The sequence below is a fragment of the Cebus imitator genome, unplaced genomic scaffold (assembly GCF_001604975.1).
Source record: "Cebus imitator isolate Cc_AM_T3 unplaced genomic scaffold, Cebus_imitator-1.0 Scaffold107, whole genome shotgun sequence".
Classification (NCBI taxonomy): domain Eukaryota; kingdom Metazoa; phylum Chordata; class Mammalia; order Primates; family Cebidae; genus Cebus; species Cebus imitator.
Genome location: NW_016107422.1, coordinates 5,835,153 through 5,859,870, shown reverse-complemented (window position 1 = coordinate 5,859,870; position 24,718 = coordinate 5,835,153). Strand labels below are relative to the sequence as shown.

The 24,718-nt window shown below is 45.7% G+C and overlaps 1 protein-coding gene across 5 annotated transcripts in view; it reads right to left on the bottom strand.

Moving 5' to 3' along the window:
- LOC108310758 overlaps nucleotides 1-24,718 on the bottom strand; it is a 47,017-nt gene that overhangs the window by 5,437 nt on the left and 16,862 nt on the right. The window contains exons 1-2 of one of the 5 annotated variants that reach the window (XR_001827902.2): nucleotides 11,483-11,532; nucleotides 10,018-10,266 (exon numbers count right to left, since the gene is read on the bottom strand). Coding sequence is in view for 2 of the 5 variants with exons in the window: in XM_037741786.1 (XP_037597714.1) it covers nucleotides 10,064-10,266 (203 nt within the window). In the remaining 3 variants the exon portion in view is untranslated. Of the gene's footprint in view, nucleotides 1-4,558; nucleotides 4,957-5,026; nucleotides 7,752-9,511; nucleotides 10,267-11,482; nucleotides 11,533-24,718 lie in introns of those variants that run through there. The other 4 variants (XM_037741786.1, XR_005201737.1, XR_005201738.1 and 1 more) reach the window with 4 other exon arrangements.

Below are 24,718 nucleotides of genomic sequence, written 5' to 3'. Positions count from 1 at the left end.
TGCAGAAGGGAATTGATCTGGACTAGAATTACTCAGAGCACCGTTTTAAGAAAGAAGCTACCTTTTTAACATGCCAAGCTTATTCTGAAACTCCTTTACCATTACATTTTAACAAAAGAGATTCAGTGTGGGAGAAACTAAACTTCCATTAAGTCTCCCAAACACTCCCGATCCATATTTACTAATAATGATGATTTCCAAAAGCTCATTTCTGCAATCAAGAGCAGGCGGCACAGCAGGCCAGATGCTGTGCATGGAGCGATCTCCATGAATAATTGCCTGTCTGCATGGCTTCTTAAAGAGAAACAGCCAGCTTACCAGATGATGCCTGGGCTTGTTGTTTAACCTGAACACAGAAAGCAGAAAACCAGGCTCGAGAAAAAATGCTTTTAGACTTTCAAGTTGACATGAAACTTGGGAGCCTTAACCTCTCTACAGATGAGTTTAAATGGATCAATGGACACCCTAAAACTTTGCATCAGACATTTTTGTATGTCTTTTCTATGTGCTTTTTTTCTAGGAAGAGGATGCATTGGGGAATATGACCCCTCGAATATTTAACTACCGCTAAATACATGTTCTTTCACTAGCACTGTGTGATAGAACTTTCTAGAATGATGAAAATACTCTATATCTGCATTGTTTAAAATGGTAGTCGTTAGCTAAATGTGGCTATTGAGCTTATGAAAGGTGACCAGTACAACTGATGAACCAAATTTTATTTTATTCATTTTAATTAATTTACATTTTAAAAGGCAAAACTATAGGGATAAAGAGTAGATTGAGTGGCTGCCAGGAGTTGGGGGTTGACAGAAGGCTGACTACAAAGGAATGGGGTAATATTTTGGTGGGATAGAACTTTTCTGCATCTCTATTATGGTGCTGGGGACCTGACTCCACGTATGTGTCAGAGTCAGTGGAAATGTACACCAAGAAGAGTGAATATTCTAATCTGAAAATTGAACATTTAAAATGTTTTTCAGACAGGGTCTCACTATGCTGGCCAGGCTGGTCTTGAATTTCTGAGCTTAAGCAATACTCCCACCTCAGCCTCCCTAGTAGCTAGGATTACAAGCACGTGTCACCACGCCTGGCTGAAAGATACATTTTAAAAGATTTAGGAGGCTACATGTGGTTAGTGGCTTCTGTACTGGATACGCAGCTCAAGACCATCACTTTAAAAGACCTACATGTATATGCACCAGCAGTGATTTAACTGGACTTTCCTGATTATCAGATTCATTAGGTTAGAAACTGTTCCCCAAACCATCACCTTAACAAATGCATTCCTAACACACTAACAAGTGCAACACACTAAGTGGAGGATGTTGACTCTCTACCCATTCCCTGCATCCCTATTAAGTCCAGTGCTCCTTGGCTACTGTAAAGTCAGGCACAGCAATCTCATGAGAAGTCTAATGCCAGCATCCCAAATTCCAAATTCCAATCTTGGGACCAAGCTGCTGCCTTTGCACTGTCCAGAGACTCCTCCAGGTAGCCGGACAGGCAAGGAGGCCTGAGTGTGCAAGGGGGATCCCCACTAAGAAGCAACCCAGCCTCAGAGGCTCATGTTAACCCTTTCAAACACAAGTCCAAGCCTTTTCCTTATGACCCTTTATTAGTTTCCTAGGGCTTCCTTAACAAAGTTCTGCAAACTGGGTGGCTTCAAACAACAAAAATGGATTCTCTCATGGTTCTGGAGGCCAGAAGTCTGAAAGCGAGAGGCCAGCAGGTTGGTTCCTTCTTGGCAACTCAGAGGGAGAATCTGTTCTACACCATCCTTCTAGCTTCTGGTGGTTGCTGGCAGTCCTTGGCATTCCTTGGCTTGTGGCCGCATCCCTTCTACTTCTGCCTTTGTCTTCACGTGGCCTTCTCCTCTCTGTGTCTCTCTGAGTATCTGCCTCCAAGTTTCCCTCTTCTTATTAGGACACCAGTCATTGGGTCATTGGGTTAGGGGAGGGGTCCCCAACCCCTGGGCTCCATGGGCCAGTATCGGTCTGTGGCCTGTTAGAAACCAGGCCACACAGCAGGAGGTGAGTGGTGGGCAAGTGAGCAAAACTTCATCTGTATTTATAGCTGCTCTCTATCGCTCACATTACTACCTGAGCTCTGCCTTGTGTCAGATCAACAGCAGCATTAGATTCTCATAGGAGCTCGAACCCTATTGCAAACTGTGCATGTGAGGAATCTAGGCGGCGCACTCCTTATGAGAATCTAATGCCTGATGACCTGTCACTGCCTCCCATCACCCCAGATGGGACCATCTAGTTGCAGGAACACAAGCTCAGGGCTCCCACTGATTCTACGTTACGGCGAGTTGTATAATTATTTCATTATGTATTACAATGTGATAATAACAGAAATAAAGTGCATAATAAATGCAATACACTTGAATCATCCCAAAACCATCCCCCTCGCCCCCATTTCATGGAAAGATTATCTTCCAAGACACTGGTCCCTGGTGCCGAAATGCTGGAGACCAGTGAGTTAAGGCCTGTCCTAGCCCAGTGTGATCTCATCTTAATGAGATCTGCAAAGGTCCTATTTCTAAAATAAGGTCATAGGGACCGGCACTGGGATTGTAACTTGAACATATCTCTTTGGGGGCCACAATTCAAACCACAAGAGACTCCAACCATCAATGGGGCAGAATCTTTTCCCCTAGGGTGGGGCAAACAAGACCAGGTGTGGCTTCATCTCTGACAACCTTTAATCTCATTTGTGTATGTGTGCGTGTGTGTGTGTGTGTTTTCCTTTGCAGTATTTTGTTGTTGTTTATTGTTTTGTTTTTTTGAGATGGAGTTTCGCTCTTGTTGCCCAGGCTGGAGTGTAATGGCGCCATCTTGGCTCTCCACAACCTCTGCCCTCCAGGTTCAAGCGCTTCTCCTGCCTCAGCCATTGAGTAGCTGGGATTACAGGCATGTGCTGCCATGCCCAGATAATTTTGTATCTTTAGTAGATGGGATTTCTTCATGTTCGTCAGGCTGGTCTCAAACTCCTGACCTCAGGTGATCTACCTGCCTCGGCCTTCCAAAGCTCCAGGATTACAGGCATGAGCCACAGCGCCCAGCTCCTTTGCAGCGTTTTTACCAATGTGAGCGTCCTATCATAGCAACAGGACTGGGATGTGGCCAGTGTCCACCTTCACTGAGTCTTTACCTTTTAGGAGGGACGAGGGTGTCTGTCACATCTGTGGCCCTTGAGTTTGTTGGCAGAACACTGAGCATGTGGAAACGTGACACACTGGAGGAAGAGAAACTGGATTTGATTCTCATTACAGGTTATATTAAAGGAGCAACTTAGGTTTTTGAGTCTTTTTTTTTTGAGACGGAGTTTCACTCTTGTGACCCAGGCTGGAGTGCAGTGACGTGATCTCGGCTCACTGCAACCTCCGCCTCCTGGGTTCAAGCAATTCTCCTGCCTCAGCCTCCCAAGTAGCTGGGACTACAGGTGTGCACCACTAATTTTTGTATTTTTAGTAGTGATGGTGTTTTACCATGTTGACCAGGATGGTCTCAATCTCTTGACCTCATGATCCACCCGCCTCGGCTTCCCAAACTGCTGGGATTATAGGCGTGAGCCACCGTGCCCGGCCTGGTTTTTGAGTCTTAATGTCCTCATTAGTCACATGTAAATGTCACGCCTCCTTCTCTGGGTTGTTTTGCTCATTAAATAATCTACATACGGAGCTCTGAGTAGCAAATTGACCAATGTTACTTTCTGAATCCATCCCTTTCTGACTTTTTACTCTTTCTACACACAAAGGGGACTCATAATATAAAAATAATTTCTATTTAATATAAAAATGCAGACAAGTAAGAAGAATAAATTAAAGTATCTGTAATTCCCTCACGCAAAGATAATTATTTAAATTTAGGCATGTTTCCTTAGTCTTTTTAAACGCACATATTTACACACACTATTTCTGCAAAATTGCTTTCATTCTGTACATATTTGTTTTGTAGCCACATTCCCTTCACAAGATCGTACATTTTCACATTTAATTAAATGGTCTTCTAAAGCATGGTTTATATTGGCTGCAGTGTGATTTATCATGCATATAACACAATTTCTTCAATGAGAACCCTCTCATCTGCTGTTTTGCCTGTTCCCAATTTTTCACGATTTTAAACAATGTGGTAAGACACATTCTCACAGATACAACCTTGTGCATCTCCCTGATTATTCCTTTCAGAAAAGTTACAGGAAGTACAATTATTCAACTCCATTTTTTGTTTTGTTTGTTTTGTTTTTTTGAGACAGAGTCTCACTCTGTTGCCCAGGCTGGAGTGCAATGGCACAATCTCAGCTCACTGCAACCTCCGCCTCCCAGGTTCAAGTGATTCTCCTGCCTCAGCCTCCCCTGAGCAGCTGGGACTACAGGTACCCACCAGCAAACTCAGCTGATTTTTGCATTTTTAGTAGAGATGGGGTTTCACCATGTTGGCCAGGCTGGTCTCGAACTCCTGACCTTGTGATCCACCTGCCTCGGCCTCCTTATGTGCTGGGAATACAGGCGTAAGCCACCATGTCCAGCCTTAACTCAGTTTTTTTGAACTGAGCTTTTTATAACTTGGCTTTCTCTCCTTCCCTCCTCCTCTTCGTCTCCACTGAAAACCTTCCCTGTTTATTTCACAGAAGGCACCAAAGCTGTCAGAAGCGGATTTTTTTTATCCCTTTTGACTGAGTAACCCCACAACCTACCTTCCTCTGGACCTCACACATTGTTCGGCCTCTGGCCTTGCACCAGGGCAACCCTTCCACCTGGGTCCCAGGTCCCCACCTCTCTTGCCTCTTCCAGGAGGCACCTCCTCCAGTTCTCCCCTTCCTCCCCTGCATCTTCAGTGTTTTTTCCTCTGTTGGATCTGGAGGGTCCCCAGCACCACGCAAATGTACCATTTATCTCCCAAATTCCTTCCCTGGTGTTGCCATGGCAAAACACCACACACCTAGTGGCTTCAAACAGCATAAACAACATTCATTACCTTACAGTTATACATTATTGTATGTATTATACATACATTACCTTACAGGAGGTCAGAGGTCCCAAATGGGTTTTACTGGGGTAGAATCAAGGCAAGGCAGGGCTGCACGCCTTCTGGAGGCTCCAGGAAGAAGCTGTCTCCCAGTCACTTGCACCTCCACAGGCTGCCCGCATTGCCATCACCTCTACACAGCCTCTGGCTCATGACCACATCTCAAAGCCAACAGTGGATCACCTTCTAGTCTCTCTCCGACTCTGACTTTTCTGCCTCTCTTGTTAAGGTTCTTGAAATTACCTTGTACTCACCTGGATTATCCAGGACACATCCCCATCACAAGATCCTGAACTTCATCCCATGGGCAATGACCTTTTTTGCCATGTAAGCTAACAGACAGGCCCTGGGGATTCAGATTTGAACATTTTTGGAGGGCCAGTATCCTGCCGATCAATCCTGCTTCCCTTCTCTCTGTGCCCACGCTGGTGGTGGACTTCTATAACACCAGAGTCCTGCACTTGCTGAGGTCACCAGTGATCTCCACGGTGCCACACTCAACAGGCAAGCCTTGAACCTGCTGTGACCCGACATCTGCTACACTGGATCAGCTGGTCATTATCTTCTCCATGAAACTCTTTAGCACTGGGGATGCCAGAATTCTCTGGTTTCCCCTTTACTCATGGCTGTTCCTTCTCAGTCCCTCTAACTCCCCCTCCCCTGCCTCTTGACCATTAAACAAGTATCCCAGGACATACTTCTTCATCTGCATGACTCCCTGGATGACCTCATCTGGTTCTAAGACATCACATATTTACTGAGGACACCGAAATCCATCTTCCCAGTCTCAACCTCTCCTCTGAGCTTCCAGACTCATTGGCACAATTGCCCATTTGACATCTGCCCTTGGATTCTACTAGGCCTCTCTAATTTGATGTAACCAATGCTGAATCTAAGGTTCCTCTACCTCCACCTGCTCAGCGTGCTATTCACACCTCTGTTAAAGGTGCAGCATACCCAGATGCTCAGACAAAAAGTACGAATTCATCTTACTCTGCTCTTTCTCTCTAAGCCAGCTCCATTAGCAGGTCTTGAAGGTACATCCCTAGCCTGACGTCTTCCACCGCTGCAGTTCTCCCACTGTCCGCTCTTTCCTGGGCTACTGGAGGCACCTCCCGGTTAGCTGGATTACCAGCCTCCCTGCTTCCAGTCCTGCTCCACAGTCTTTTTCCCATACAGAAGCCAGAATAATCTTTAACTTTTAAAATCATATCGTGTCATGCCTGTGCTCAAAACCCCCCAAAGGGAGCATGTGTGAAGTAGGGACAGTGGCTCGTGGGTTTCAGGCAGGGATTAAAGGATTTTATGAATGAACAATGAATGTATAGAGGATTCAGTGCAGCATTAGTCCTGGCGGGGCACTGGGAGTGTTGCAGGAAGGAAGCTGGAAACTAGGTGGTGCCAGCTCAAGACTAAAACAGATAAAGACTTAGGAGGCTCCCAGCAATGGGCCAGGCAGTGACTCAGAGCCCTGGCTGCACATTAGAAATAGCCCACGATAGTTCTGACAATACTGATGGCCTGGGACCTCCGCAGATTCTTTAAGCCAGAATCTGTTTCTGGGTATCAGTACAGATGGTGCACACCTGTAATCCCAGCTGCTCACGAGGCTGTGGCAGGAAGACAGCTTGAGCCCAGGAGTTCAAGGCCGTTGTGTGCTACGACCATGCCTGTGAACAGCCACTGCACTCCAGCATGGGCAACACAGTGAAACCCCGCCTCAACAAGCAAAGCCAAAAACAACGCTTCACGTGACGGTATAATGAAAATCGAGAGGATGTGGATGAGGGGAGTAAAAGGAAAAGATGGAGATGGTGGATGTGGAAAGACAAGCAGCTGAGGGGCCCTGGTGTCAGAAGTCATTTACGTGGACACTGAGGTCTCCGTGAAGCTGCAGGGCAGATAAATCCAGTTCTAATTACAGACTCCTTCTTGAACTGACCTCCTGGGCATTTTGTAGAGATAAGGTGGGCAGGTTGTGGTGGCAGCTGAGAGTATGGTCTTACCAGGGGCACATGGGCCTCCTAGGGTCTCCCTCAAATTCTTCTGGGGGCAGTCCAGCGGCCCAGCAGTGGGGTGATCTAAACTGGATCATCTGAGCTCTGGAGCCTTTTTTATGTCTGTGTTAGACAGAACAATGTACCCTCCTCACCCAATGGTGTCCACATCTAAACCTCACATATGGTGAATATGTTATGTGGCAAGGGGGAACTGCAGTTGTAAATTACATGAAGGTGGCTCAGATAGTTTGGATGTTTATCCCTTCCAAATCGCATTAAAATGTGATCCCCAGAGTTGAAGATGGGCCCAGTAGGAGGTGTTTGGGTCATGGGGACAGATCCCTCATAAATGGCTTGGTGCTGAGTGAGTTCTTACTCCATTAGTTCACGCAAGAGCTGGTTGTTTAAAAGAGCATCATGGCACCCCTCCCTCCCTTCTTGCTCCTTTTCTCACTATGTGATACGCCTGCTCCTTCACCTTCCACCATGACTGGAAGCTTTCTGAGGTCCTCATCAGAAGCAGATGTAGGCACCATGCTCCTTACACAGGCTACAGAACCGTGAGCCAGATGAACCTCTTTTCTTTATAATAGACCTAACCTCAGGTGTGTATTTATAGCCACACAAAATGGAATAACGCAGTTGCTAATCAGCTGATTTAAAAAATGAGATTTTCCTGGATTATCCAGGGGGGCCCGATGTAGTCACAAGTGTACTGGGTTAAATAGTGTCCCCCTAGAATGCATGCCCACTGGAGCTTCAGAATGTGACCCTATGTGGAAATAAGTTCTTTGGAAACATAATTAGTTAAAATAAGATAAGGTAACGTGCATTAGGGTGGGCCCTAATCCAGTGACTGCTGTCCTTATCAGAAGAGAAAACAAGAGACACAGACACATAGAGAGAGAATGGGACAATAGAGGCAGAGATTGCATTTTGCTGCTAGAAGCCAAGGATTGCCGAAAGCCACCAGAAGCTAGAAGAAGGCCACCTAAGCCTCTCCCCTGCTGACACTTAGATTTCAGGATTCCAGCCTCCCGAGCTATGAGCGAATAAGCTTGTAAGCCACTCAGTTTGTGGTACTTTTTTTTTTTTTTTTTTCCCTCAGACAGAGTCTTGCTCTTATCACCCAGACTGAAGTGCAGTGGTGCGATCTTGGCTCACTGCAACCTCTGCCTCCCAGGTTCATGTGATTCTCCTGCCTCAACCTCCCAAATAGCTGGAATTGTAGGCATGCACCACCACGCCCGGCTAATTTTTGTATTTTTAGTAGAGACGGGGTTTTGCCATGTTGGCCAGGCTGGTCTCAAACTCCTGACCTCCAGTGATCCACCAGCCTCGGCCTCCCAAAGTGCCGGGATTACAGGCGGGAGCCCCCGCACCCGGCCAGTTTGTGTTGCTTTATTAGTGTGGCTGGCTTTAGAAACTGAAAGGGTCCCTATGTGTGGAAGAGGGTGGTAGAATAGTCATGGGCAGGATGATGGGATGCGACAAAGACCCAGCTGAGCGCTCTAGCTTTGGAAATGGGAGGAGGGAGGGCCCAAGAGTCACGCAATGCAAGGAGCTCCTAGAAACAGAAATAGGGAAAAGGGAAGAGGGCAGATGCTCCCTAGAACGTGCAGAAGAAATGCAATCTTGCCAACACCTTGATTTCTGCCTATTGAGACCCATTTTGGACTTCTGTCTTACAAAACTGTCAGACATTACACTTGTGCTGTTTTAAGCCACTAATTTTGTAGTAGTTTGTAATGACAGTACAGGTATTGATCGACTTACGACCTATGCAACTTACGACCATTTGACTTTACGACCACAATCGCTAGCCACGACTGCTCCGCGTCTGGCAGCGCAAACGTTGCCCAGCTGGGCGTTCGACAGTGCGGACCAGCTTCCGGCAGCACTACCATCTCCGTGTGCATATAGCCTACTCAACTTATGACCAAATCGTGTTACGACCGGTCTGTCGGAACCAATCGTGGTCGTCAGTCGAGCACTAGCTGTAGTGGAAAACTAACACAATATCAAAAAGAAAATTTACCTTATTCTATCAATTTTTAGGTTAACTTGGCTATTTTATTTAACATTGTTTTTTAGAAAGCCAACCCTCTTATATTTTCTATGTTCTTATCCTTTCCTATCATGCTTAGAGCTCCTCACCACAAAGCTTAGATAAATGCTGGGTTTTCTTAGTTTTTTCTGATTTCAGTTTTTACATTTAATTTTATAATTCAGTAGCGCTTAACATTCATGTCTTTTTTTTTTTTTTTTTTTTTTTTTTTTTTTTTTTTTTTTTTTTTTTTTTTTTTTTTTTGAGACAGAGTCTTGTACTGTTGCCTGGGCTGCAGTGCAGTAGTGCAATCTTGGCTCACTGCAACTTCTGCCTCCCAGGTTCATGCTATTTTCCTGTCTCAGCCTCCCAAGCAGCTGGTATTACAGGTGTACCCCACCACACCTGGCTAGTTTTTTGTATTTTTAGTAGAGGCATAGTTTTTAGTAGAGGCATAGTTTCACTGTGTTGGCCAGACTGATCTCAAACTCCTGACCTTGTGCTCTGCCCACCTCGGCCTCCCAAAGTGCCAGCCAATATTCACTTCTTGTTGCAGATACTTTGCGAATCTGATGAAAACCACAGATGCCCCACATACAGAACAGACACATACATGTATAATCTGTCCACTAATATCCGGTGGGGGAGGACGATGACAAATTGTAAGATGCCAAGTTGTATGCAGATGTCAATCAAAGTGGGGAGAAATGTTCTACTGGGGTGAGAAGAGGGGATTTCAGTCAGCTGTCATGGGGGTGGGACATTTGACAGGAACCTTGAAGGATGGAAGGACTCTGGTGGCCACAGGTGGGGAGGCGCTCCCCAAGAAGAGAAAGAGATGAGCCAAGGCAGGAAGGGTATGTATATCCCACCTGCTGTGACTGGGCCAGGGTACCTGAAGGCAGCCTGCGGAGGTAAAGGGGGTCTCACTCACCTGTTTCTGATCTGACCAGCCCAACACATGGATGACCAAGAAGACATTATTCTGCAAAAGAGTCAAGAGAGACGCTGGGCCCTGAGGAATGTGAAGAAATTTGAAGAAAAGAGCTCAGGAAGATAAGCACTGAGTGTTGATATTGGAGAGGTGGAGAAAATGGCCTGATGCAATGAAGTGTTAAAGGAAGAGCAACACCTTGCTTGGAATGCTTTCTTTCCCAAGCTCCATATGGATACATACAGTCACCTGTAGGAAAAAAAAATGGGAAGGTATTATTTCTAACAACCCTATTTTACAGTTAATGATTCAGACGAAGGCACGGAGAGAGGTTAAACAATTTGTCTAAGGCCAACGATTTGTAGAATTACATTCCCACAGAGTAACGGGGGAGAGTAGCAGTATATTTAACACCAGCATTGATAGAATTTATAAATGCATGGACTTTGGGGAAGCTTTAAGGATTCTTCAAAGTGATTCATTTGTTCATGTGACAAATAAAAACACTGAGATTCAGGAGGTGTAAGTCACTCATTTAAGACCACAAAACGATTTGAATTAGACTCAGTCCCAATTCTCAGGAATTCTTAGCACTCCAAAGGGCGTGTTACCCTAAGCAGCTATGGCAAAGTTTTGCCAGTGACATAGTAGGATTTGGTGCTGAATCCTGCTATGGGTTCAGACCGGCTTTATAAGCAGCCCAACAGACCATATGCTCTGACTGGTGAGCAAACCATTTCCTTTTGTGTACTCCACTGAGACTCAGGAAAATTTTAATGTGGTCCATTCCTGGGAAATATGACATCTAATTACCATCTTCACATAATGATGTCTTGTGGCTGGGGACCCTCTCTATGTGTCACACAGGCCTGTTGTGATTCCAGCTCAGTCTGCTGTCCAGCCTCATCTCCCTTCACTCTGAACCACATGCTCGAGACCCAGCATGACCCAGGGCCTTTGCACATGCTGTGGTGTGTTCCCTGGTCCCTGATTTCCCCTGCCCTGCCAGTGAAATCCTACTTCTTCAAGATTCATCGTTTAAAAACCCATCTTCTACACCCATGTTCATAGCAGCACCACAAGAGGTGGAAAGAACTCAAGTGTCCATCAACAGATAAATGATACATACAATGTGGTTTATCCATGCGATGGAATTCAGCTGTAGAAAGGAAGGAAATGCTGATGGTTGCTACAGCACAAATGAACCCTGAAGACATGATGCTAAATGAAATAAGCCACTCCCAACAGGACAAATCCTGTGTGATTCCACTGATACGAAGTCCCTAGAGGAGTCAGATTCGTAAAGGCAGAAAGCAGAATGGTGATTGCCAGGGGCTGGAGGGAGGGGTAATGTTGTTTAATGGGCATAGAATTGCAGTTTTCCAAGATGAAAAAGTTCTGGAGATTGACTGCATCACAACGTGAATACACTTAATGGTAATGGAATGTGCACTTAAAATAGTACATTTTGGAGGGTCGGGGGCAGCTGAGTCTCCCACAGACACTACCCGCTCCCGAGCTAAAAAAAAAAAAAAAAAAAAAAAAAAAAAAAAAAAAAAAAAATATTTATTTTATTTTATTTAAAATAAAAAAAAAAAAAAAAAAATAAAAAAAAAAAAAAAAAAAACAAAAAAAAAAAAAAAAAAAAAAAACAAAAAAAAAAAAAAAAAAAAAAAAAAAAAAAAAAAAAAAAAAAAAAAAAAAAAGGTACATTTTGTTAAGTGTATTTTACCACCATTTTTAAAAAACCATTTTTAAAAACTCTATCCTTTACAAAGGCTTTCTTGAGTCCCCACGAGGAGTGAGCTATACTACGCTTTGGTGTCTGACTACAGTGCACTGGGCACACTGACCATGGGTACCGGGTAACTACTGACTGAGGCGCTTCCTTCTGCAAACACAGGGCCCTTAAGGGAGCATGGGCTGACTCTCACTAGTCTCTCTAGCCACACACCCTGGCATGGCTCCTGGTTTATGGCACCACACCTTTGCTTACCAATGAGGACTCTAAGTAGGATGTTACCATAAGACATCCAGCCTTCCCCAGCTCTTTGATATAATCACAGATCCATGAAGACACCACCTGATGCCTCTATAACTGACAGGTCATTCATAAAGAATTGGCTTGATATATTAAATACTTTCCCCTAGAAAAATGGAGACGAATACGAAAACATTGAGCATCCTGAAGCAATCGCATGATTTACGGGGACATTAACGAGAGTTGCGCCCTGCCCAGCTCAACTTTGCATTGTCGGCATCTAATTCCCTCCATAGCCTTTCTCCCCTTATCGGGATCTGCAACCCACGACCCTATAAATATTGCGGTGGCATATGACCAGGGGTGTCAGAGATGTCACCTGTGGTGATAAAAGTGTCTAAGAGGCTTCAGGATGTGTCACGGTGAAGGATGGACTGGAGACAGGATGGCAAGTAGTAATTACAGGGCTGAGGTTTGGGATACAGGAGCAGAGGCAGCCTTGGAGGGCAGGAGGAAGGAAGAGGCTGAAGAGCTGCTGAGGTCAGGCCTCGTCCCTGGGCCTTCCTCCTCCTCTGGAACGTCTGGCAGCTGTTTGCTGTTCTCAGTGCTTATGCTTCGGGCCTGGTATTGAGGATGTCATTGACTCTCAGCCCAAGCCCTTGTACATGTTCATAGTTCCCTAACCCTATGCCACATCCCTCCCACCTCCATGGTTGACTCTCTGGCCTTGGCTTGGGATATTAAGAGGGGCAAGTGCTCCAAAGAGGGGTGAGTAGTAATATGGAAATGTGCGAGGAGAGGGCTAATCAGTGGAACGTGGGCAAAGGGTTTGGAGTTCAATGCAAATGAGAATCTCAGAACCAAGGTTACACAAAAGGTTTGGTAGGATTCATAGGGAACCTCTGGGGGGAATGAGACTTTAAAAAAGGTCTAGGCCTGGGCGCAGTGGCTCACACCTGTAATCCAAGCACTTTGGGAGGCCAAGACAGTGAGGCCAGGAGTTCGAGACCAGCCTGGGCAACGGAGCAAGATCTCATCTCTACAAAAAAATGAAAAACTTAGTTTGGCATGGGGGTACACACCTATATTCCCAGCTACTCAGGAGGCTGAGGCAGGAGGATTATTTAAGCCCATGAGGTTGAGGCTGCAGTGAGCCGTATTGGCATATTGGCGCCACTGTACCCCAGCTTGGGTGACAAGGTGAGTCACAATGGTAACTTATGTTGACTGAACACTTATTTGATGTCAAGCACTGTACCAAGCGCTTTTAAATGGACTATCTCATTTAATCCTCCAATGACTCTACACAGTATATTCCAGAATCCTGCTTTCCCATTAGGGACATTAGCCCATGGAGAGGCCAGGTGAGCTGCTCAAGGACCTGTATGATGTCAAAATAAGGACAAATATGGAAAGGCTGCATGGCAGCCATCATAAATCAAGATGAAGAGCCTCAATCCTGTGCTAGGTCACCGTAAAAACATGGGAGTCGTCACCAGACATGGGCCAGTAATTGTAGCCATCACCAGGAGGCAGATGGTCAGAAGCCAGAACTAAAATATCACCTAGGTATCAAGTACTCATGATACCTTTGTAAAGGGGGTGGGAGAGGAAGTGGGAGCAAGGTGGGCAATGAATCCTGCCAGACCTTTTGTGTAACCTTGGTTCTGAGATTCTCCCTGGCATATTGCTCTGGTCCCTTCCCCAAGATGAGAGCTTCTGGCAGAGAGGCCGAGCACACTGCACGCAGGATGCCCAAGGAACACTGAGCAGCTGCTGCTGCCAGGGAAGGTTGACTCCTACCCCAGGTCCATTCCCACACACTCCAGAGAAATGTGGGCCATGCAGAGACAGCGTCCTGATCTGGTAGCTCAGGCATCCGTGTCCTTTCAGAGAGGAGGAAGGCAGTGCCTTGGCAAGAATTCTCCACTTGCCTCTTCTCCAGGGTCTGTGATGAAATCCACCTGAAATTTATAGGCTTAATTTTTAACGATCACTCATTAAACTTGCAATGAAAAAGATCAAGTGCATTGGAAAGTGGATACTGGGGAAAATATACTCACTTCAATTATTTTAACCCTGGAGATATGCTATGTCGGTGAAACCCACACTGCAGGAGCGCTCGGCAGATTTTCTGTGGGTCCCACTTCAGGTCAGGCACTGTGCTGTGCACTGGGGCTTTCATGTCAGAGAAGATATGGGCTTGGCACTTAGGTTCAGGAGGGAAGCAAACAGGTCAATCAGTCTGCAACAAGACTGCAGGTTGCATGGTGGGAATGCACCTGGAGCTCTGAAGGAGAACAGCCCTGTGTCGCTGTCTGGCTTCTTAAGAAGCCAATCTTAAGACTGAAATTAGGCCGGACACAATGGCTCACATCCGTAATTCCAGTACATTGGGAGGCCAAGGCAGACAGATCGCCTAAGATCAGGAGTTCGAGACCAACCGGGCCAACATGGTGAAACCTCTTCCCTACCAAAAAAAACAAAAATTAGCCAGGAGTGGTGGCACGTGCCTGTAATCTCAGCTACTCAGGAGGCTGAGGCACAAGAATCACTTAAACCTGGGAGGTGGAGGTTGCAGTGAGCTGAGATCGCACCACTGCATTCCAGCCTGGGCGACAGAGCGAGACTCTGTCTCAAAAAAAAAAAAAAAAAGACTGGAATTGAAATGCAAGAAGCTACCCAGGAGGCTCCAAGTATGCTGCAGGAGGGTGGAGAACTGAGAGAGGGAAAGGAATGTCATCAGCCAGCTTCCCATGTGATAGAGCGTTGTCCTGCTGGGAACTCCAGGAGCCAGTGTAGAATAGCCACCTCTGAGTTATCCCACTGAAGGACTAGGGAGCAGAGGCGTTTATGTGCCAGCCGAACCTGCTCCCAAAGGCCTTTAATTCCCTGGCACTTCTGACCCGCTGCACGGGTGACAAGCAGAATCCCTCAGGCCAAAAAAAAAGCCCATGCAGGCCCTGGGAGGCTGGTTGGCGAGCACTGGAGTGCTAAAGGTGATGGGTACATGGGGCGCTCATGGGGTCTGGCCAAGGTCCACATACCTCCCAGCGTTTATTTTTAGGGGGTTTGTCTTGCCTCTCAAACAAGACAATAAACCTGACTAAGGACAAAGGCCACTCCTACACTTCTGAGCATCCGGTCACCCAACATCGCCACACACTTGGCCGATACCCTAAGCCGAGATTGGGAAGTTTACGTGGATAATAATTTCCCCAACAATTTTAATGGTGAGTGATCAAATCAGTTTTACAGAGAAGGAAACAGACTCAGAGGATCATATGCAGCAGCACGTGAGCTGTTGGTGTCATGTGCAGCACATCCACAGGGCGTTCTATTCACGTGGACTTCTACCTGAATAGGGCCTCCTAGGGTTGTGCAGTGTGCAGCCTATGCAACCATCCACAGGGGCCCCATGTGAGAAAGGTTATGGCACTTGCCAAATATCCCACTACTAAGAAGGGCAGAGTGGAACCCTCACCATCTGCCCAAAGCTGGACTCCTAGTCCTCAGCCTCTTTGCAACCACAGCCTGGGGAAAGCGCTTCATAAATGCTTAAAGACGGCACAGTGCTACAAAAGAAAGCCCATCTTAACTACTTCAATCCCCAGGGATGCAGCTGAGTCACTGGGCTTCATGCTTAAAAGATCTGCTCATGTAACCAAGAAGAAACCAAACTCAGCCAGGGGGTGGCATGAGTCATGCCAGGCAGAGGAAAAAAAGCAATAATCAGAGATGGGTAAGTGGGTCCAAGAACAAAGCAGAGCTCTTTAGAAGACAAAAAAGCAGAAGCCATTGGAAGGCAAAGGGATACAGAGAGAATGAGGGAGGCTTAGAAAAAGGAATCCCACAGCATGGCAAGGAATTCAGGGGCCTATGAATACAGGGATGTCTTTGACTCTGGTTCCCCATAAATAAACCTCCCTTGAGGCCATCGCTAGAAGTGGAGGTCCTGGTCAGAGGTGTGCAGGGTGATCCTGGGGACCTGGCCACAATTCCATGTTAATGTCTCTCTGGCAAGAACTTTAAGCAGAATCTAGCCCAATTCTGATGGAGGATCTGGAAGGCCGCAGGGCAGGTGCCCTGAGCTGTCGGCCACACAGGAACACTGTTGCCAGGGACAGAGGCTTGCCTGAGCCCAAACCCTGGGGAAGACCCTGAGCCCTGCTCATCTGGGGAAGACCTCCACTCTTGGCTTCTGGGGCCCCCACTCTGGGGTTTCCTCCCAATTCAGTGAGGGCCCCTGAGACTCTGCACCCCAGCCCCCTGCTTATACCAAGGTCTGGGCTCCCCTTCTCTTTCCTACTTCATCAGGGTCTTCTCCACCAGCATGCAGGCCCTGCACCTGCAATCCATTTCTATGCTCTGTCTCCATCTCTGACCTCCTCCAAACAAGCTCTGAGACTCAGGACCCCAGCAAAGTCATTCTTATCAAGGCCACACTTGAGCTCCATGTGGCCAAGTCAGTGGTCCCTGCTGGGTGCTTGTCTTACCTTCTCAGCCCCCTTCCCCACGGTGCACCACTCCTCCCTGCTGAAACACTTCTACCTGGCTTCTAGGACCCTGCCCTTTTCTGGGGCTCCCTCCTGGTCCTTTGAGTGTGCCTGCTCAGCTCCCTTTGCTGGCTCCCACGGTCCCTTTTTCTGACTCTAATTGATGGCACATGTGGGCTCTGCTTCGGGCCACCTTCCTTTCCTCTCCATGCATTTCTGCCAGATAATCTCATCCTGTCTCCAGGCTCCAAATGCTATTGATTGGACTCTGTCATCCCTCTCTCCTGCCTCCATCTCCTCCTGGAATTTCAGAGTCCTAGATTCAACTGCCCATTGACATGATCTCAGACTGAACAGGGTCAAAAATAACTTTTTCTTTCCCTCCCTTACCCACAGCCCGCACCTTCCTCTGTCTTGGTGAGCTTCACTACCAACCACCAGCTACTTAAACCAAGCATCTCAGAGGCCTCAGGGAATCCCCTCTTTGCCTCCCTCCCTACTTGCAGCTCATTACTGAGTCCTGTTATGTCCCCGGCTACCACTGTGGGCCAAACCATCCTACTCTCTGGAGATCTCCAGCCTAACGGGCTCCTAGCTCGACTCCTGGTCCTCTTCAGTGTACTCTCAATAGAGAAATTGGAGGAACTTAAAAAAAAAAATCAAATGTTACTTTTAGCCCAAAACCCAAGGCTTGTCACTACATTTAGAATAAAACCGAACCCTTTAGATCCTCTATGTCTGTCCGCCTCTCAGCTCTGATCTGCCCAACTTGCCCTTGTTCACGTCTCTCTAGCCATCTGCTGTTTTTAATCCCTTAACTACACCGAGTTTATTCTTCTCTGCGGGTCTTGGCCCTCCCCAGGACCTCTGCTCACAATTTACCCCCACCATCTTGTTTTAAATGTCATCTTCCCAACCTACACTCTCCCTTATCTCTCCTTATTTGAATTCTCTGCAGAGCCCTTAATGCTATTTCCTTTGCTTTCCTGCTTATTGCTTGTTTATTATCTTTGCTTGGAGCAGCAACTGCAGTAGCCACTGAGAAGCATTTGAGTGAATTAAGAATAAATGAATGTTTGAATTGACCTAAACAAAGGGCCCTGAAGTATCTTTCAGACACGGGTATCCCCAAGAGTCTTCTGAGAAGTAAACCACCCACAAGAACAATGAGAGGATGATTCTTCTATCCTCAAAGACAAATGATAAAATGAAAGTCATGCCCAGAAGTCCAGTCAAGGGCAGTTCTTGCTACTTCTAATCCTTCTAGTTCCTCCTCTACATCAACCTCATCATTTCCATGAGAACATTTTGCGCCAGTGACAACAGCAATGACAGAGAAAAATGGTCCCAATTTACAATCCTCAGGCTCAAACTTCAAAGAAATGTTTATTTCCACCTTGACTCTTGACTCTCATCACTGGCCACTAAATGCCATGCAATGAGCAATAGCTTTGCAGTCGAGCCCCTGGTCAGCTGCCTACATCTTCCTTCACCTGGAATTTGAATTTTGATCAGTCACTTTGCTATAATTATGTGTCAGAATTATATTTTCTTTTCTTTTCTTTTTTTTTCTTTTTTGAGACGGAGTCTTGCTCTGTTGCCCAGGCTGGAGTGCAATGGTGTAATCGCTGCTCACTGCAACCTCCTCCTCCCAGGTTCAAGCAGTTCTCCTGCCTTAGCCTCCTAAGTAGCTGGGACTACAGGTGAGCCACCACGCCTGGCTAATTTTGTATTTTTAGTAGACAGGTAGTTTCACCATGTTGGTCAGGCTGGTCCGAACTCCTGACCTCGTGATCCAACTGCCTCAGTCTCCCAAAATGCTGGGATTACAGGCGTGAGCCACCATGCCTGGCATAGGTTTATATTTTCATAAGAAAATCAATTTGAAGTCAAAAGTATAGGTCCTAATGTAGACAGTCTTAAAAAACGTACCAATGCCATAAGGGTTTGTGAACCTCTATCAGGTAATAATCCAGAAGTCAAAGTGGCCCAGAGCTGTGCCAAGACAAAACTTGGTGCTGTTCAAATGAGCAAACTCTGCGTGTGTGTAAAGAGCACAGTCTAATAAGGAAGGAAAGACTGGCCTAATGAAAGGGAAATACACAGCGTTTTCTCTGCTAGAGACAGATTTTGCCCTTCAGTGTTAGCTGATGCTCTCAGACCCCATGTAACCTACAGCTATAGCCCATGGACCTTCTCCCTAAAATTCTGACTTTAAAATTGTAATGCATTTTATAATATGTGCTGGCTTAGAGCCTGATGAAGATAGCATGATCTAAGTTATGCTAAATACGAATAACCAGCTTTTCCCCATCATTGTACTTCACATGAGGATTCTGTGACTTAAGGATGTGCATTTCAATGCAGCCACCAGCCCATTGCTTTCTGAGTGAAATCTCTCCTGAGGGTGGGGCCACCCTGAATAGCTGAAAGTTCAGGTAATTTACTGTGCCAACAACAAGAGTCCTATTTAGAAGGTTTTTAGGCTGGGCGCGGTGGCTCACACCTGTAATCCCAGCACTTTGGGAGCCCAAGGCAGGCGGATCAACTAATGTCAGGAGTTCGGGATCAGCCTGGCCAACTTGGCAAAACCCTGTCTCTACCAAAAATACAAAAATTAGCCAGGCATGCTGGCACGCACTACTCAGGAGGCTGAGGCGTGAGAATTGCTAAACCAGGAGGTGGAGGTTGCAGTGAGCCGAGATCATGACACTGCACTTCAGCTTGGATGATGGAGTAGGCCTCTGTCTCAAAAAAAAAAAAAAAAAGGCTCTTAACTCTTCTGTGTTGTGCTTTATCTTATCTCCCGTCTGATCTGGCATCTCCCATCCTTCTTGGCTGCCCCTGTGAGGTCCTCCTCGCTTCTTGCCAAGTGAGACTGGCCTGTACCCTTCCCACCTTTCCACATCCATCCCACCCAACCTATTCTTCCTTCCCACCCCACACCAAAGCTGTACTAGACCACAGACTGATTTGTGTCTTCTTAACTTTCCTGACATCATGTTCTCTCTTCTTGAAGAGTGTTTCTTTTCCCGCCTCACCTTCCCAGTCAGTCAGTGCCCTTCCACTTATCCCGCAAAGCATGGCTTCACCACCTCTGGCAAGTCTTCCACAACCCGGGACTTTGCTGCAGGTCCCTTCTCTGCAGCCATTACACCTGGTGCATGCTCTGTGTTCCCAGCAGACTATTGACTAATCCACCTTCCCCAGCTGACTGTGACATCCTGGAGGGCAGGGGCAGGGTAGTTTCTGGCACACAGCAGTCATTCAACAAATGCCAGTTGAATGAATCCTGAATGAATGAATAAGACAGGGCCTGTTTTACAGTTATTGCCAGAAGCTTTTTTTTTTTTTTTTTTAAACAAAATGCCAGTTCCCATGATGTGGGCCACAGGAACCATAGGTAAGAAGTCAGTGTCCAAGCCTGGGCGCAGCGTTAGAAGGGAGGTAGATCAGCTCTCAGAGGCCATCGTGGAGGTGGGCACAGGAATCAAAAGGAGAAACTGCCCTTATGATGTTGACATGGTTTGGCTGTGTCCCCACCCAAATCTCATCTTGAATTGTAGCTCCCGTAAATCCCACATGTTGTCGAGGGACCCAGTAAAAGACAACTGAATTATGGGGGTGGTTTGCCCCACATTGTGGAAGCAAATACGTCTTATGAGTTCTGATGATTTTATAAGGGGTTTCCCCTCTCACTTGGCTCTCATTCTCTATTGCCTGCTGCCATGTAAGACATGCATTTTGCCTTCCACCCTGATTGTCGGGCCTTGCCAGCCACATGGAACTGTGAGTCCACTAAACCTCTTTCCCCAGTCTCAGGTATGTCTTCATTAGCAGCATGAGAATGGGTAAAACAGATGCCAAACATGGAAGGCTCTCACTTGAGTTTTAGTGAGGAAAACAAATTTCCTGACACACCTACATTTGCTCAAAGGTGCCACAATTGCAGACAAAAGAAGGAAAGGATTTGTAAAGGAATTAATGCAAAAGGCTAAATAACTCTGACATTTAAAAATAATAACTGGATTAGGCCAGGCACATTGGCTTACGCTTGTAAATCCCAGCACTTTGGGAGGCCCAGGTGGGCGGATCACAAGGTCAAGAGATCGAGACCATTCTGACCAACATAGTGAAACTCCGTCTCTACTAAAAATACAAAAATTAGCTGGCTGTGGTGGCATGCACCTGTAATCCCAGCTACTTGGGAGGCTGACTCAGGAGACTCACTTGAACCCGGGAGGCAGAGGTTGCAGTGAGCTGAGATCACGCCATTGCACTTCGGCCTGGTGACAGAGTGAGACTCCGTCTCAAAAATAATAATAACAACAACAACAACAATACTAACTGAATTAAAGGAGAGGTGCTGAGATATGTGAATAGCGTGAAACTGATGAGGAACCATCTGTAGACACTGCAGGACGGTTGCATCTGAGCAGGCACCTGCTGGTGGCGTGAGCTTTGCTCCCGGGGGGTAACAAGAGGGCTCTCCATTCACCTCGTTAGCTTTAGGGCTGTACTGAGGCTCAAAAGACAATGGGCATCTTCAAGTTCCTGACGCTATAAGAAAAAGATGAGACTTATCTACCAGGGGCCGCTATATATGTCAGCAGGCCCTCACAGGGGTACAACCTAGACATTTCCTAGGTGAGCTTCTTATGTGTGAGGTACTAGACATCAACTTTGCAGATACAGAAACTGAATCTAGGGTTGACATAAGGAATAAATTAACGTTAACCAAATTGCCAAGAAGTAGATGAATGGGTCAAAACAACATACATGTTCATTTACATCAAGAAATTATAAAATAGAGTCCGTGCATGGTGGCTCATGCCTGTAATCCCAGCACTTTGAGAGGTTGAGGCAGGTGGATCGCCTGAGAACAGGATTTCAACAACAGCCTGGTCAAGCAGACGGAAAGAGAGAAACCAGAGCTCCAGCCACTTCCAGCCGTCAGGGCACCAGCGGGGTGTCTGCAGAGGTGGGTGAGTTCACGTGGGCCTACAGCACATGCCACAGCTGGGAATTCTCAAATCACTTGGGCCACACATTCACAATCAGCGAAATTGCTCTATAAATGGAGAGGTGTCCGATACTTGGTTCTTTTCTATTCCCAGGGGGAGTCACCTGCTAATGGCCTCTGCTCAGGCCCCAAGTTCGTGATCCCCTGGCATTCCACCCAAGAATTCGACCCTGAGAATTAAAATAATATTCTATGAAAAGAGCGTTCTCTGTCCATAATTTTTGCATTCACTGTGGCATATAAATGATTCATAACTTGATTTTCCCCACCTGTCACAAAATGTACATTTTCAGTTCATTTTAAAGATTAAATTTTAAACTTAAATCACTCCCTAAAAAAGTAGAATGAGATTTAAAATAATCTTTCAATTCATTTCTATTTTAATATAGACAGTAACAGTTATATCAAAGATTTAATATTTTATCTTTTTATTCAATATCTTAGCATTAAATATTTATTAATGAAAACTAAAAAATTATTAATTAGCCCTAAATTATAATCAAGCCAAAATTTCCCAAATCAAGATGTGATAGTAAAACAAACGCTTATCACTCTTTTTAGCTGTTAATTATGGAGACAGTGAAACTGCTATTTATATAAAGTAGTCATTCAACCATACCATAAATCATTAATTTTTAGGGAAAGCTTAGTTGCCAAACACTCTTGGTTTATGCTTGAGCATCTAGTTTTGTTTGTTTGTTTGTTTGTTTGTTTTTTAGATGGAGTCTTACTCTGTTGCCCAGGCTGGAGCACAGTGACACACTCTCAGCTCACTGCAACCCCTGCCTCCCAGGTTCAAGCAATTCTCCTGTCTCAGACTCATGAGTAGCTGGGACTACAGGTGCACACCACCATGCCCAGCTACTAGAATATATTATTTGTCCCTCCACCCAGTGTAACAGCAAACGATGGTGACAAAATTTCAGACATCTGCTGCCTCTAACTGGAGTGCAATTATGGAAGGACTGCACCATAAGTAAAAGCCTTCAAAAACTACAAGTCAAGGGGAATTGTGAGAGCAGCCGTTGAAATCAGGAGTGCCTTAGTCCCCTCCAACAACTGGTGACTGCAGGGGGCCTGTGGAAGGAGGGTCAGAAGGGGCCGGAGCAACCTAAGCCCTGAGAACCCCCAAACTGAGCTTCCGAGCTCTCTCTTAGCACCAAGGAGACACTTCAGCTGATGGAATAAAAATTAACAAAGGCAGAGATAATCGAGACAAAGAGAAGATCCAGCCTGCAGGGAAAGGGGTCCGGGAAAGCTCCGGAAGCAAGCTGCTTAATGAACAAAAACCATGTGACGGAATCACCTGTACAACAAACCCCCGTGACGTGAGCTTACCTATATAACAAACCTGCTCATGTACCGCCAAACCCGAAACAAACAAACAAACAAAAAATGCATGAAAACAAGAGAGGAAGAAGTTCTGTGGAGTTAAAACAGTTTTCCTAAATGGGACGTTCAGGAGAACTAATTTCACTTAAAAATAGCCACAGATGAATATTGAGATCAAATCCCATACAAAATGACTATAAGAAAAGAAGAATGAGGGCCAGAATAAACACTCCTGCAGACCATCAAAGCATGCCAGAAAGACGAGACCACAAAACAGAACAAAATTAACCTCCTAATTCAAAACGAGTTGCAACGACACAACATAGGACTTAAACAACATTTAGGAAAAGTTGAAAATGAGAGAAAGAACTCCGGAAAGAATCTGAAGTCAAAGAGAAGTTTACAGCAAAACTGAAGACTAAATCAGAAGGAACATAAGAGTGGATGAACAAAAGATAATGCCTAATAAAGTAGATTAAAAAAAGATAATAATTTTAAATGCAAAAGAAATGAAGAAATATAAAAGGATTTGAGAAAAAGAAACAAGTATTAAAGACAGGCAGAGAAGATTAAACATGTAGATAGTAGGAGTCCCTTAAGATAATAACCGAAGCAAAAAAGAAAACATATTAAAAACATAATTCAAGAAAAATTCCCCAAAATTAAAAAAAAGATGTGAAACTACATATTGAAAAAGCATACTGCACATCTGAGACTACCAACTCAAAATGACCAACACTAAGGCAACATCTAGTAAAATGACTGAGTTAAAAAAAAAAGATTTTGGGTGTCTAGAAAAAAAAGTACATGGGATATGTAAGGGAAAGAAAATTGAAGCCAGGCCCAGTGGTTCACGCCTATAATCCCAGTACTTTGGGAGGCCAAGGCGGGCAGATTACCTGAGGTCAGGGGTTTGAGACCAGCCTGGCCAGCATGGTGAAACTTTGTCTCTACTAAAAATACAAAAACTAGCCTGGTGAGGTTGAGGCAGGAGAATCACTTGAACCTGTGAGGTGGAGGTTGTAGTGAGCTGAGATCATGCCACTGCACTCCAGCCTGTCTGATAGAAAGAGACTGTCTCAGAAACAACAATAACAACAACAACAAATTAGATAATCTTCATACTTTTTAACTGAAGTATTTCATGGCAGAAGAAAATGGAGGACATATTTAAGAAATTGAAGGGAAGGGATAGTAAGGCAAGGATCCTATATCTAGCAACGATAGCTCTCAACTATGAACACAAATTATTATGAACATGGAAGAACTCAAGAAAGAGTGTTCTTGCTGGGCGCAGTGGCTCATGCCTGTAATCCCAACACTTTGGGATACCAAGGCAAAAGGATCACTTGAGGCCAGGAGTTTAAGACCAGCCTGGGCACACAGCGAGACTCTGTTCAAAAGAATTTTTTTTATTGAGACGGAGTCTCCTACTCTTCCCCAGGCTAGAGTGCAGTGGGGCGATCTTGTCTCACTGCAGCCTCCTCCTCCCAGGTTCAGTTGATTCTCCTGCCTCAGCCTCCTGAGTAACTGGGACTACAGGTGCGTGTCATCACACCCGGCTAATTTTTTTCTATTTTTAGTAGAGACGGGATTTCACCATGTTGGCCAGGCTGGTCTTGATCTTCTGACCTCAAGTGATCCATGCATCTCAGCCTCCCAAAAGTGCTGGGATTACAGGCATAAGCCACTGTACCCAGCCTAAAATTTTTTTTTAATTAGCCAAGCATGGTGGTGCATGCCTGTAGTCCCAGCTACTCAGGAAGCTAAGGCAGGAGCATTGCCTGAGCCCAGGAATCCAAGCCTGCAGTGAGCTATGAGCTTGTCACTGCACTCCAACCTGGGCAATGGAGCGACACTCTGTCTCAA